The sequence below is a fragment of the Denticeps clupeoides genome, chromosome 7, assembly GCF_900700375.1.
Source record: "Denticeps clupeoides chromosome 7, fDenClu1.1, whole genome shotgun sequence".
Lineage (NCBI taxonomy): Eukaryota > Metazoa > Chordata > Actinopteri > Clupeiformes > Denticipitidae > Denticeps > Denticeps clupeoides.
Window position 1 is genome coordinate 1655368 of NC_041713.1, and position 14834 is coordinate 1670201.

Sequence of the window (14834 nt, forward strand, 5' to 3'; positions counted from 1 at the left end):
TATCAGGTGTATAGCTCAATGATAGACTGATAGCATTGATATTAATAAAAATTAAAAAAACTAGGAAAACAAATTAAATCCATCTGTTTTCAGAACTTTATTTCTTCTTGCTGCACTATAGCATGTTTTTGCATTGTTTACCAACATTGCAAGGAAAAAAGAATAAATGAAAATTAAATTGTAATAAAAAAACCAATACAACACCACAACACTTACAAACACCAATAAATAAATAAAAAATCATGGAATATTGCAACAATGAGGATGTTCCGTTCACAAAAATACATGTATAGTATGAATCCCTTCACACTTCATAATTTAGGTAAAACATTAAAATAAATAAACACATAAAACAAATGAACACATAAGTAAAGTGATAAGTAAAGTGCATATTCATAACAGCTTCTCCCCATTACAAAAGACATGTAAGTGTACAATGTCTCAGGTGAAGATCTAGACAACACATGGGACTCCATACTAATGGGACTCCATACAACAGTTCTAAATTCTCACATACTTACACACGACATTTTTAAAAATAAATCCTAACACCTGAAGCCATCTTGAAACTTAATATGACAAAAATGGCACAATTTTTTTTTTCATTACAGTTATCTAAGGGCACTGTTTTCAAACTAGCAGTTAGCGCAGAACTATGCATTAAGTAAGCATGGGGATTGTTCACTAGTGTTCCTCTTTCTAAACAGACGGCCCTCAATAAGTCTCATGCACAAGCATCCGTAAAGACCGTGCTGCTTTCTTCTTTTAGCTACTTTTTTAAGGGTTGACACTAGCAACAAGCCCCATGCTTAGCGCAAAGCACCATGTTTGCCGCAAGTATGGAAATAGTGCCATAAATCTGCCTTGTGGGAGTTTTATTTTCTACTGTTAATAACTACACATCAAGACGGCATGAGACCTAATGGCAAGAGCCAGTGTGGACTAGAACAACGTGCGTCTATGTGACAGCACGCTGGAACCAAGCTGCTGTAGCATACGGTGGAAGAATAATAAAAAAAAAAAAAAGAATTGCATTGATTGGACAGTTATTAAGCCCACTCTGATCATCTGAGCACATACCTGAATAAATACACAAGGATAGTCTACTGGACACTAAAAAGCATGCACATCGCAACGGTGTCTCACAGTTCACTTCACATGGGATCGTACGGGTCCTCCGAGACTATTCACAGAACAATCTCATCTTGGCTCTAAAGAGTACCAACTACTATTTCCTAAAGTCACACCTAGGGTGCCTAGAGTAGCCGTCCTGGACTTCCACCATGTGCAACTCCAGCTAGCGTTGTGCAAATCCACCTCACCGCCCTAAGGCCCCTAGTCTGTTGGAACAAACACAGATCACACGCCACAGTCTACAATCTACTTCAATTTCTAGCAACTGACATCTGGAACTTCCTATAATATGTGAAATCGTAAGGACCTCTTTATTGCACACAACCAAGTCTCTGTGTGGATTTACCGATGGACGAGAGTTCTGCAGACACATGATCATCGCATTAGGAAAGAAGACGTCTGTCCTCTCTGAAAACCTGACTGTGGAAGGGACAGGGCCGACGATTGGCTGGTCACAATGTTCACTAGCATTAGGTCTGATTCGCTCTTTTTCCACGTCATCTGATTCATGCATTACGAAAAAGCCATTCATCGTTATATTTGTCATCTATGCAGACCCATGATGATGCACATACATGTAACACAATAATATGCACACACATTTGACAACAGTAGTTGAAGCACCTTTTTTTTCCGGATGATTCCATTGAAATTTTCTTTGTTTAAATCATCATTGCAGACAGTGACGTCTGTTGATATGACTAATGAGGTTTCACGAGTTCCTGAAAGGCATCTGGAGTAGTTTAGATCATGAGTGATGCTTGGAGTTCTTGGTCTTTTCTGACTTAGAAGATCCCGATGGGCCCGGCCACGTTCCGGTGGCAGCTCGACGACTTCCAAACGAAGCCTCAGGCTTTCCCGAGGAGCTTCCCCGCTTGTCTTCTGACGCCTTGCAGCTTCCTTCTTTAGCCTTGGCCCCGTCTTGGGACCCCAGTTTCATAGGTCCAAGTACAGTTTTGGCCACACTAGTGAGCTGGGTGACAAAACTCGTCTTGTCCCCAGGGGACACCGCCCGAGACCTGCTGGAAGGGGTTGTGGTGGTAGGCGAAGGAGATGCTGAGGTCTCTTCCACAACCTCCAAGAGCTGCCTCTCCTCTTGGTGTCCTCGCTGGCTACTCGGGGGAGGCGAGACTTTCTCCTCCTTAGACTTGCCAGGCTCTGGGAGCAGAGGAGCTTGAGCTTTCGTTTCCGGAGCTTTTTCCAGTGTCCCTGTACCCTCCACTGCAATCATCCCAGCAGGCTCCGCCCTTTTTCCTGGCTTGGTCACCTCTGCTGCTTTAGGTGCTACTACATTGTCCATGATACCCACGGATCTTTTTTCAATGGCTTTGTTCATCTCTGGTCCTTTGGCTAAGGCCGCACAGTTTGCCTTGGTGGCCTGGTGCTTCTTCTCCTGGGCCGAGAGGTTTGGGGAAGTAATTGCATGGGCGGGGCTACGTTCAGGGGGTTTGGGGCCACAGGCCTTTGAGGCAGGTCCAGCGTCGAGAGTGGAGCTCAGGAACGAAGACTGATCTTTGGAGGTGACTTTCGGCCCCAGTGAGGAAAGCCCAAGCTGGCCAGCCTGGGGTATCCCACCTACTGTGGCTACTGTGGCCTTCACCGGCTCAGGAGAAACAGACGTGCTAGCCTCCTTGCTAGCAGGCAACTTAGCCTCAGTTTTACTGCTTTTTGTCTGGATGTCGGACCCTGTGGCCTCAGACAAGGGCTGATCTTTCACGGTGAGCAGGGACTCGCGGCTCAGAGGCGATTCCTGCCTCCCCAGCTTCCTCGCCGGCTTCAGGCCAAAGTCCTCGGACGCGGTGGAGCTAAAGGCCATTGCAGGGGAAGCGTAGGTGGGAGAACCAGGCGTCCCGCGTTCCCCCGCCAGGTTCTCCCCCTCGATCTCCTGCAGGCTCTGCAGCGCATGCTCGCAGTGGAACGACTCGCGGCGGTAGTCCATGTGGTGGCCCACCTCCAGACTGTGCTTGCGCATAGATCCGATGCACACGGAAGCCTTCTTCTCCTGGGAGGGGCCGGAGGAGGCGGAGCTGGAAGGGAAGCACGGCGACGGGACCTGGCCCAGCTTCTCAGCCGACTGCACGCGCTGGAGGAGGGGCGAGCGAGGCGGCTCGGCACTCTTGGGGCGGGGCCGCGTGATGGGCGGGGAGGAGTGAAGCTTGGCGGGGAAGGCCTGGGTGGTATTGGAGCTGCCCACGGTGTGGCCGGCCATTGGGGGAGGGGAGGAGATCGTGGGCGAAGGGGTGTGCGCCAGCGGCGACAGCGGGATGTTGCCGGCCGACTTGCACCGCGCCGAGCGGTACTGGCGGTGCAGCTTGGGCGAGAGGCCGTGCAGCGAGCTGGGGCGCATGTGCTGCGAGGCGGCGGGAGAGTTGGGTGTGCTGGAGGCCGGAGAGCTGCTCTGAGATGAGGTGCCTGCAGGAGGGAGAAAGGTGAGCAACATCAACACAGGCCTTTCTCATACAGCTGGCCAGCTCATGCCTAACAGCAGGTTTTGGGGTGTAGCTGACCCAGGTAGGTAGAATCTGGGGGGGAGCGGGCGGACAGACCGTGGGTTGGTGATCCCGGGAGGCTGTCTCCAGATGACAGCGAGCGGTTCAGGGAGGACAGGCTGCGGCTGGTGTGCAGGAGGTTGGACTGCTTGGTGATCTTCCGAAACAGGGAGCTGCGTTTCTTACTGCAACGCAGAAAAACAGACGAGCAACGGTCAACACACGTTCAAGCGTATTCGTGACTGTGGATGAACCCACGTTAGATGCTAAGTGACCATCCATGAAGTGCATTCAGTGACAAGAATGGACAAGGGGAAGACACATTTTATAACATATCAGCAGACATTTAGAACTAAAATAAAGTACTTTTTTCTAAAATTCTAATTTGTAAAGTGCATCTGTTTATATAATGTTACCGTATTATTACTCTATTACTCTGTTACTCTATTGTTATTCTATTGTTCTATTGTCTGTCCACTGGCTCCCGGTAGCTGCTCGCATCCAGTTTAAATCCTTGATGCTGCCTACAGGGCTGTAAATGGAAGTTCTCCCTCTTACACCAACACACTACTAGCCAGATACCCTCCTGCACGTCCTCTCAGATCTGCACACGAAACAAGACTAAAATTCCGTATATATATACACACACACACATATATATACATATATATGTGTGTGTGTGTGTGTGTGTGTATATATATATATATATATATATATATGTCTACTTAACAATTTCCTGCATGTTCTATTCTTGACAAGTTTGGCCTTATCAGGGCTCTTAGTTTTGTAAAGTAAAGTAAAGTACTGTTTAAACTGAACATTATTTTTGGAATTACTTTAAATAAAAATGTAAAGTTTTTTTATTATCTTGGCATTAATTCGTTTCACTTTATACTATCAAACATCTGGATGTAAATGAATTCTATTCTTACAGAGAAAATGTTTCCCTCCATAACGTGAAAAAAGTCTGTGGAATCTGTCCGTCTTTAACCACAGCACAAACAAAACTCTTGCCTTGAAGACAAATGATGTGAAGTGTACCTTTCCTGTCCCTCTTTGCCAGTCTTCTTATTTCGTCTGGCCATTTTGGCTTTGTAGCTGGCCTTGCGTGCAGGACCGATCTTAATGGAGGTGTTTTCAAATGGGGTGGTGGTCACCGTCACTTTGTTTCCGCTCTAGGACCAAAGACAGTTTGTCAGCTTCTTTGCTTACGGCAAACAAACTACCCTATAAAAGGATGTCTGGATGGAATGAGACATAAACAGCCAATTGTGACAGTAATTCACCTTCAAAATGAGCTCCACCACCTCAGTGTGCACCAGCCCATGGACAGATTCCCCGTTGACGTGGGTAATGAGGTCACCAGCACAAAGACCCGCTTCTTGGGCAGGACCTCCACACTCCACGTGCTATGATGGAAGGAACACCAAAAGGTCAGTCGCAAAGACGAATCCTCTCAGCTAGTACTGAACTCCTTAAGTTCTAGTTGAGAGTCTTTAAAGTTCTCCTATTGTCTTGTGACCCATTACTGCATGTGCTCTGTATTCCACGGCTCGGCCACCAGGGTGCGCTATACACCACGTTCCTGTTCTGTTCAATTGTAAGTATCCAGCTGAGCTGCGTATAACACGGTCGGATGGTATTCGGTGTTGTTTTACGAAGTCCACCACCACGGTGCCTCAGCAGCCAGTCCCCCACTCACCCAGACCATGTGGTGCACGCTGTAGACATCGCTGTCACCCATGTAGACGCGGATGGCGCGCAGCGTGAAGCCGTACTTCTTGCCCGAGCGCTGGATCGTAATCGGTGAACGCAGGACGTTGACCGTTGGTGAATAATCACGGCTAGGGGAGGAGTCACGTGAAGACGGGTTGGACGAGATGGAGCGAGGAGACATGGGACTCGCCAGAGGAGAGGTGCCATGTTGTTCCACTGAAGTGACAAGAGAAAGTATATTTCATTTGTCAATTCAGATTGATTTGGTAGTGGTAGTAGCCTAGTGGGTAACACACTCGCCTATGAACCAGAAGACCCAGGTTCAAATCCCACTTACTACCATTGTGTCCCTGAGCAAGACACTTAACCCTGAGTTGCTCCAAGGGGACTGTCCCCTGTAACTACTAATTGTAAGTCGCTCTGGATAAGGACGTCGATAAATGCCATAAATGCAAATGCAAACGTGCAAGACTTCTGGTGGTCAAAGCTTGTACCTGCAGGAATGATGACTGAAAGGGCGGTGGCTGAGGCCGATTTGATGACCTTGGTCCCAGCGCGGGCACTTCGCTTCTCGCCATCCGTCGACAGCTGTGGGTGCCGCACCCGACGCAGGACCAGATCGTTGGTGGCACGGGGTCCCAGGGGGTCCGCGGGCCCCAGCTCTCTGGAGGTGGTGACAGCAGTGTGGAGAAGGCCGGCGCCCGCTACTGGGTCTGCGGGCCTCAGCAGCTTCTCTGCACAGGGGGGCAGATGATGAACATTGTTTTTCTTGTGTTTAGTGAAATATGCCTCCTTACACGGACGGTTTTATTTCAGGAACCAACTGAAAGCTGTTTGTCCCGTCAATCACCGAAATCACTGCAACACCGACTGAGCACAAGTGAGTAAAATAGTGAGCCTGTCATGATCCGGTCCGGCAGGGGTTAGTCCGGCTCCGGGGTTTCATGTTCGTCATGTGTAACGCTTCCTAATCGTCTTCACCTGTGTATGAGTGTATAAAGCTGCCCTGTTTGTGTCTGTTGTTTGGTGATGTTTCCCCTGGTCGTGTGTACCATGTATTAAACCCCTGTCTCGTGCGTATGCGTCCTCCTTCCTTGCCATGTCCAGCCATCGTGACAGGACCAACTGTATACCAATAAAAAATGTGGCCTTTTTTCTACTGATTTCTGCTGATAAATGTAGACTCTGAGTTAGAGTTGTTTTTCCGGTTGCACAGACGACTTAATTTCCTCAATATGCATTTGTGCCATTAATGAGATTTCAGGATACTTTCGGAAAGGTATTAATAAAATAATAATAAGATAACCTTGTTTTAAAATGTCGTATGTTCTACCAGGTACTTGTACTATATTGACGGGGTTAAATAGAATTGCATTACATAAAAAAAAGAGAGAGTAAACGACCAGTTGACGCAAAGACTGGACTAAAACTGAAATAACAACTATACTCTGAGTCCGCGTCCGTGACCCTGGTCCCAGAAGACAGGTCTGTTGTTAGACAGGCGTCGGCGCTCGCTCCCCAGAGCCGCTCACCTCCTGCTGGGGCGGCGCCGCCCTCTTTGGATACGGAGGCGGCCTCCGCCTGGCTGGTGGGCGTTGCTATGGTTGCCCCCTCAAGAGACGTCCCTCTGGTTTTGCCCGCATTTTGGCGGGCAGAGGTCTCCGTATCGCCCTCCAGCGGAGAGGCGAAGCGATGCGTCTCCATCAGGGCGGAGAAGCGCCGGCGCACCCCGGACGGGGGGCTTGAGTCGCTCTCGGTGAAGGAGGATTCCGAGCAGGAGAGACGCTTCCTAAAAAAAATAAAATAAATAATCAACCATGAAACACAAACCTTCCACAAAAACCGCGTTTAGAAGAAAGCCTGAATTGAACACGTTCTATTTCTTAACTCACATTTCAGGAGAGCCTGTTCTCCAGCTCTTGTCCCTGAGGGTCAGGCTGCCAAGGCTCTCTCTCTTGGCCACCCTGTCCTCTCTGTGGCCCTTGTGTTCCCTCCGGGTGACGGTGGGGGGTTTGTGCTCCACCTGACAGAGGTGCTCCATGCTGCTGTAAACCTGCATTTCCAACAGGGAACACGGGCGACGACGGGTTGGTACAGTCAGCTCGGTGGGTGCTGGTAGCCTAGCGGGTAGCACACTCGGCTATGAACCAGACGACCCAGGTTCAAATCCCACTTACTACCATTGTGGTCCTGAGCAAGACACTTAACTCTGAGTGTCTCCAGGGGGGGACTGTCCCTGTAACTACTGACTGTAAGTCACTCTGGATAAGGGCGTCTGGTAAATACTGTAAATGATGGACAGGAGAAAAGACGGAGGGGTCACCTTGCTGAAGCGCGGGGAACATGAGGAGAACCGGCGGATCTCCACCGGCTCATCGTCGTTGGTGTCATCCTCATCGTAGGAGTGAACATGATGGTATCGCTCGGACCGTGCTGTGAATGACAGAGCGGGGCTGTAAAACATGAAATTTCACACACCAAACCGACACCAAAACCGGGGAAAATACACAATACCACAAGTCAAACAGTAACATCTTCAACAAGAAGAAGCTGTCTGGCGCAAATACAAGACAAATATGTCATTTCCTCTTAAAGTTAGATCCAGTTTTTAGGCAAGGCATGGAGACACTGTCATCCACTCCAGGCTTTACAGTCTACCGGGAACTGTAGGCCTCCTCTGCTTGGTGTAATAATTCAGTCCTTCTTGTGCTTTGACCGGTTGGTTTTGGTGATTGAATGATGTGTGCAGCCATTTTACATTAACATTAGTGGCACCTGAAGCGCTAGAAGAAACTGACCAATCAGAATGCAGCAGTGGCCGAAATCCAGGTCCTTTTACAAACCCTGTCCTGTCATAGACGGTCAGGCTGGCACAGTTTATGTCTAGGTGCTGGCCAGGTGGGTCAGACACAAACATGAAGTCTGAATATACACATTACCGATGAGGGGGACTGATAATGTTAACATTATATGCACACAAACACCAATAAAATACATAAATATGATAATAATCTCAGACTCACTGTCAAAGTAGCTGGTGTCCTCCTCAGACTCAAGGTGCGGGATGAACTCTGCTTTCTGCCTCAGTACGCTGTTCCAGTCCAGTTCTGTGAAGAACGGGTGCTGCTTCACCTCAAATGCGCCTCCTGCACGGAACAAATCGCGTGTAAAATAGACCAGTAAACGTGCACTTTTCAGGACAGAGCCACGCCCTCGCCCGAGGCTCACCCGTGCCCAGTCGGACGATGGGGTTGGTCTGCAGCAGCGCAGAAATTAAGTGCTGGGCGTCGGCAGGAAGGGCTTCGTCCCCCTCCGGCCAGACAATGTCGTCTGGAATAAAGAGACGGTCAGACGTGGGGGAGATGATACGGGAACACAGGAGTCAGGAAGCTTACCTGTGATGACCTGGCCAAAGAGCTCTTCAGGTGTGTCCCCGAAAAAGGGCACACATCCTACCAGGAACTCGTAGAGGATGATGCCCATGGCCCACCAGTCGACCGGCTTACCGTAGCCCTGCCGCAGGATCACTTCCGGGGCGATGTATTCCGGCGTTCCACACACCTGATGCCACAAGAAGAGTTCAGAAATACCTAAAGCAGCATTCTTCTTCAAGTAGAGCTCGGACTCTGGTCTCCGGGCGCAGGAGATACACACCTGCTTGTCCAGGAACTCCCGGGTGTCCTTCTCAATGTGCTCCTCGTAAAGGTTGGTGGTCAGGCTCATGAGGCCCATCTTGGACAGGCCAAAGTCTGTCAGTTTGATGTGGCCCATGGAGGTGATCAGTAGGCTGCAGGCAGCAGGACAAAGATCGAGTCTTTATGCACTTTCTAAAGCAATACCGTAGTGCGCCGTGTCTCCAGCCGCAGGGGACCAAACTCTTACTTGTCAGGCTTCAGATCTCGATGGACTATTCCGTAGTTGTGTATGTACTCCAGAGCCAGGACGGTCTCCGCGAAGTACATGCGCGCCATCTCGACAGGCAGAGCGCCGATGTTCTTCAGGAGCGTGGCACAGTCCCCCCCTGTCAACAAAGTCAATCTCGTCAGTCCTCCGCATGGGGAAAGAACACCTACTTTACATCACAAGACAGGCCAAGACAGGTTCAAACCCCACTTACTACCATCGTGTCCCTGAGCAAGACATTTAACCCTGAGTGTCTCCAGTGGGGGACTGTCCCTGTCACTACTGATTGTAAGGCGCTCTAGGTAATGGCGTCAGTTAAACCCTATCAATATAAACTCTTAGGTGTCTTGCTCAGGGACATAAATATTGACACTGTACTGGCTTAAGCAGGGGAACACGTCTGGAACTGCAGGATTTGTGTCCCTGGCGGCGTAGTGTGTTACTGATGGTAGCCTTTGGTAGCTCTCTCTAGGTCATTCTCATTCACTAGGTCCCGTGTGGTTCTGGGATTTTTGATCACCGTTCTTGTAATCATTTTGACCCTACGGGGTGAGATCTTGCGTGGAGTCCCAGATCGTGGGAGATTAACAGTCTTCCATTTTCTAATGATTGCTCCCACAGTTGATTTCTTCACACCAAGCTGCTTACCTATTGCAGATTCAGTCTTCACAGCCTTGTGCAGGTCTACAATTTTGTTTCTGGTGTCCTTACACAGCTCTTTTGGTCTTGGCCATAGTGGAGTTTGGAGTGTGACTGTTTGAGGTTGTGGACGGGTGTCTTTTATACTGATAATGAGTTCAAACAGGTGCCATTAATACAGGTAATGAGTGCAGGACAGAGGAGCCTTTTACAGAAGAAGTTATAGGTCTGTCAGAGTCAGAAATCTTGCTTGTTTCTTAGTGACCAAATACAAATTTTCCACCATAATTTGCAAATAAATCCTTTAAAAATCAGAGCATGTGATTTTCTGGATTTTTTTTCCTCATTTTGTCTCTCATCGTTGAGGTAAACCTATGATGAAAATTACAGGCCTCTCTCATCTTTTTAAGTGGTAGAACTTGCACAATTGGTGGCTGACTAAATACCTTTTTGCCCCACTGTACCTGTATATGGTCAAGGTGATGTGATGCCGGATGCTGTTTGTTGTTACCTTCCACATACTCCATGACCATGCACAGGTGCCGGCGTGTCTCAAAGGAGCAGAACATGCTGACAACAAAGGGGTTCTCCGCGAAGGTGAGTATGTCTCTCTCCACGAAGGCCTGCTGGATCTGGTTCCTCAGAAGGAGGTTCTGCTTGTTGATCTTCTTCATGGCGAAGCGTTGGCGCGTCTCCAGGTGACGCACCAGGTAAACGGCCCTGGAAGAGTTCGCGATTAGAAGAGTTGGTGTCCTGGATGACCTCCACTGTGTCTGTGTGACAGGCCCATGCTATTTCCAGCAACGAGCGGCGCGTGTGATTAAAACCTTTCCCTCACTGGGGTAATAGGATTTTTATGGATAGCTCAATCTTAAGGGATAAGGATTAGATAAACTGTGCGGTGAAGGCTTCAGACACTGCAGAGGAGTAGAAGGCAGCATGTGGAAGGGTCATCACTCAGCGCCAGAGGATGCAACTCACCCATACGCCCCGTTGCTGATCAGCTTGATGGTCTGGAAGTCTGCCTCACCTGGAGGCTTCATGGCTCTCATCTTCCCCTGAGATGAAATGCAGGCATTACGGGTGGCTGGGTCAACAGCTCTCATAATGGCTCAATTATAAGTGAAAGTGATTCGATATCACGTGACACACCACAGCACCCAGTGCACAGTGAAATGTGTCCTCTGCATTCAACCAGCCCTCGAGGGAGCAGTGGACAGCCATGAAAGCTGTGTGTGGGGACGTTACTTTGTTCAGTGGCACCTTGGCGGTTGGGGATTCAAACCAGCAACCTGTTTCCTTACCCGCTAGGCCACCACTGCCCCAATTTGAGTTATAATAACAATGCATATTCATAATAACATATATTCTAGAATTATGAGAAATAATCTCCTAATTCATGGAGACATGGACAATTCTGCATGGATGCAGTGCAGAACATAATCGATTTTATCACAATAACGTTGCTTGGTGAATTTCTAGTTTAAAGGTAGTGCCAGTAGTGACTGTGGCGGCCTGATCTGAGTACAGCGCCGCTCCGGGTAGGACGACCTCAGAACGGCATACATGGCATACAGCTACATGCTTTGTGGCGAAGTTCGATTGCTGTTTCACTGGCATTCTCTTCACTCGTTTTCATTTGCTTTTAAAGCCATCAGGATTTTGGCAGAAACTGATGCCAAGAAAATGCTGGATGCAGCATATATCTGACGCCATCCGAACATGCTGCCGACCAAATGCCCGTGTGGATTTAGACAAATGGTCGGCATTCAGTCCACGATCGAGCTCTTAACTCTCATGTCACTGACAGATTTGAAAACATCATGTGAAGTCATTTAGAAACATTAATGGGATGAATCGATAATGGTAATCAAATCGAATCTTGAGACCAGTGAAGGTTCACACACTAACATAGTCAAGATGCAGTCTGACATTGGTACATACCTAATTCTTTCTGAGGGTGTCTGTTGTGTTTTATAATTACCAGCCCGTTAATGAAGTTTTACTTTACCCAAAAACCCAGTGCATCAATTGATTCAGAGTTGATGATGTGAGCCAAACCACTACCATTACGTGATTATGGGATGGAGCTGCAGGACCCATACATCAGGGGGAACAATGCCACATTTACACGCTCAGTCATCAGCAGAAGCAGACTTCTCCTCCATCAGCATTTGGATCGATGTCAGCTCAGCCCTGCCTTGCTTAGATGCTTTAGCAGGGTAATGCATACACACCAGTTCATATCACTGATGATCTGGTTACAGTGGGTGGTTTTATCAGGTAGTAAGTGAACATTTGACTTTGACAAGGACCAAACTGTAATGCTGGTGATAGCTGGGTCATAGCATCTCCAAAACTGCAACTCTAGCAGGATGTTCCAGCTCCACAAAAGTGGATAACCAGGCATGTGGCTACTGACAGCTTGGTCCCAGATACCACACCAGATACCTTCAGGGGTCCAGTGGAGTCCATTCCTGGACAAGTCAGGACCTACAGCATTATGGAAAATCTGAATTGGGAGCCTAGTGCGCTTCAATTGCTCACTCAGGGTGATGGGTTAAATGCAGAGGACAAATATCACTGTGTGCACCGTGTGCTGTGCTGCTGTGTATCACAAGTGACAATCACTTCACTTCATGGCTTTAGAGGTGTGGGTGGTGGTCTCACCTCTGCCGAGTCGTCCGTTTCTGGAGTGAGCGGACCCTCACTGTCATAGCTGTCCAGGTTCACCATATCTGTAAACACAAGAGACCTATCAGTGATGAAGACGTCTCCTCCCCTCCCCAAGGGCGTGGCCCGTCTAGCCTCCCCCACCAAAGCTGTTTGTTAAATCTTGTAAACAGTTGTTGATTTGCATATGTTGAGTTTAAGTTGATAAGTTGTGTATAGCAGTTAGCACAGCGCTTTTAAGTCGGCGTGACCAGATCTCATCTTTTCCCTGTCCGGCTGGGTTTTCATCTTGTCATGGTCTTCCTACACGCACCCATTTGTGCTAGAAAAAAAAGCCTCTGCCACTAGCAGTCTTCACCCTCCCCTGGCTCCTCCCCTCTCCTCACTTCTCGTCTCCCCTCACCCTCCAGGGGGTCCCGGGTCAGTCCAAGCTGGCTGATGATGTAACGTGGGATGTCTGTCTTCATCAGATGTCCCTCTTTGGCGTGGTCCTCTGCAGCCTCCAGCAGGTGGTAGAACTCCTCTGGGTTGAACTCCTGTTGGACGAGAAGAGCATGGTTGGATGAACATAAATTAAAATTGTACCCCTCACATCATGGTGAAGAGGATTCCCGGCTTCTCACACACCCGCTGCATCTGAGCTGCAGCTGCTTTACGCCGTAAAGCCGCGGTTTTCATCTAAATGCAAATGACTTCACCAGCAGATATAAGAGTTATGATCCAGACCTGCACGTTGATCCAGACCTTCTAGTCGTTTTCCAGGATTGTTTGCAGTATGCATTGCATTTTTAAGACCCCTGTGCATTTAAGACCAATGGGACAATCAGACAGGGACATCATTTTGATGACGGAAAAGGACCAATCTCATGCTGCACTGAAATAATATGCCACAAATCTGTTTATGTTAAATTACTGTACAATTTATCATTCATAAGTGTTGCTGATCCGACATTCATCTCATGCCTAATGACTAGAACTATACTTGTTTTTTTTTTCAATTTTTTCTCTATTGAATATTATATACACTGTCTCTCACTGACCAATAGCATTTCTGCATAATTTAATAAAAGGTATTGCACATAGTAGACCATAGCCTATAAAATAGACTACCTGTACAGTTGATTTTATGCTGAAAAACTGAGTGTAAAAGAAAAATGTAAAAAAAACTCCATAATCGTAGGTTTAAAACTGCACCGTCTCCATTTGGTACTTCCAGGGATCCAGCATTCTGGATTTTACTCTAGTATGAAGTTAATATTTTTACATTCATATTTTTAAATTGACATTTTCACTTTGCCTTGACTTGAGCACCCACAGCACATAAAATTGTATTTGCAACTTGCCCACGAACCAGGAGCGTAACCGGTTTTGTAAGTGTGAGTTCGTCTCTCACCAGGCACTCCAGCAGCCGGGCGGGCCGAGAGATGATGATGAGCAGCTTCTTCACCAGCTCCGTGATGAAGGCCACCTCTGTACTTTCTGAGCGCTCATAAGCCTGAGGAGGTGAAGACAGAAGTGGGGACTGTTCACGTACAGAACTCCTGTTCAGTAAAGTTCTAACATGAGAACGTGCCACGCCCTGGTGACAAGCAGATCGTAATGGCCGAATCAGCTTAAATTGATCCGATTTAATGAACCCTACACACATTTCTTCATTGTCCTGCAAGGCCTGTGTGCTGAACACACAGAATTAATAAAAAAGTGGGACATCTGTTGCGGTCAAACTGAGGAGGGGTGTCCATAGTGTTGATATTGGCTATTTCTTTGTCTTTAGGCAATAATAGACAAAATTGTCTTTACCTTCCACCTGTCCCAAAACAGAACAACTATTACAGTAACTGATGCAAGCATGTAATTCATTATTATTATTATTATTATTATTACTATGTGCAACATATCAGGGCAGCGGATTAACATTTTTATCATTTAGCACCTTCTGATCTCTACAAGGTTAACGGGTGCTAGTAGTCTAGCAGGTAAGACCACAAAGTCCATGCATAATATTACCAGGGCAAGAACTTACATCGTTCAGTAGCTTCTCCAGGTTCTCCTGGAGCTCAAAGAAGTAGACGGTGGTGATGAGGGCCTCGCGCGCTTTGGCCAGGCAGTCGCGACACAGCTCGATGATCTGGTGGTGGATGAAGTTCAGGACCCCGTCGGCGAGCGGGAGGACGCTCTCGGGGCAGTAGGCATGGATGAAGTCGGCCAGGCGGTCTTCCATCTGAGCTGTGGCCTGGAGAGGAGAAGGAATTAAAGGTGAATTAAACGTGCATGAGAACG

General features: G+C 47.9%; 1 protein-coding gene across 8 annotated transcripts in view; it reads right to left on the reverse strand.

The window, feature by feature from the left end:
- Positions 1–78: 78 nt before the first annotated feature.
- The window catches only part of mast1b (microtubule associated serine/threonine kinase 1b), a 27798-nt gene continuing 13042 nt past the window's right edge, over positions 79–14834 (reverse strand). For 7 of the 8 annotated variants that reach the window (XM_028985854.1, XM_028985852.1, XM_028985849.1 and 4 more), the window contains 20 exons: positions 14578–14787; positions 13948–14049; positions 12958–13090; positions 12552–12619; positions 10863–10939; positions 10393–10601; positions 9222–9360; positions 8994–9126; positions 8735–8900; positions 8568–8669; positions 8363–8485; positions 7663–7772; positions 7232–7392; positions 6872–7128; positions 5834–6073; positions 5326–5555; positions 4910–5032; positions 4665–4798; positions 3642–3808; positions 79–3546 (listed from right to left, as the gene is read on the reverse strand). In XM_028985854.1, coding sequence (XP_028841687.1) covers positions 1883–3546; positions 3642–3808; positions 4665–4798; positions 4910–5032; positions 5326–5555; positions 5834–6073; positions 6872–7128; positions 7232–7392; positions 7663–7772; positions 8363–8485; positions 8568–8669; positions 8735–8900; positions 8994–9126; positions 9222–9360; positions 10393–10601; positions 10863–10939; positions 12552–12619; positions 12958–13090; positions 13948–14049; positions 14578–14787 — 4548 coding nt within the window. In that variant the 3' untranslated portion in view covers positions 79–1882. The remainder of the gene's footprint in view (positions 3547–3641; positions 3809–4664; positions 4799–4909; positions 5033–5325; positions 5556–5833; positions 6074–6871; positions 7129–7231; positions 7393–7662; positions 7773–8362; positions 8486–8567; positions 8670–8734; positions 8901–8993; positions 9127–9221; positions 9361–10392; positions 10602–10862; positions 10940–12551; positions 12620–12957; positions 13091–13947; positions 14050–14577; positions 14788–14834) is intronic. The other variant, XM_028985850.1, reaches the window with a different exon arrangement.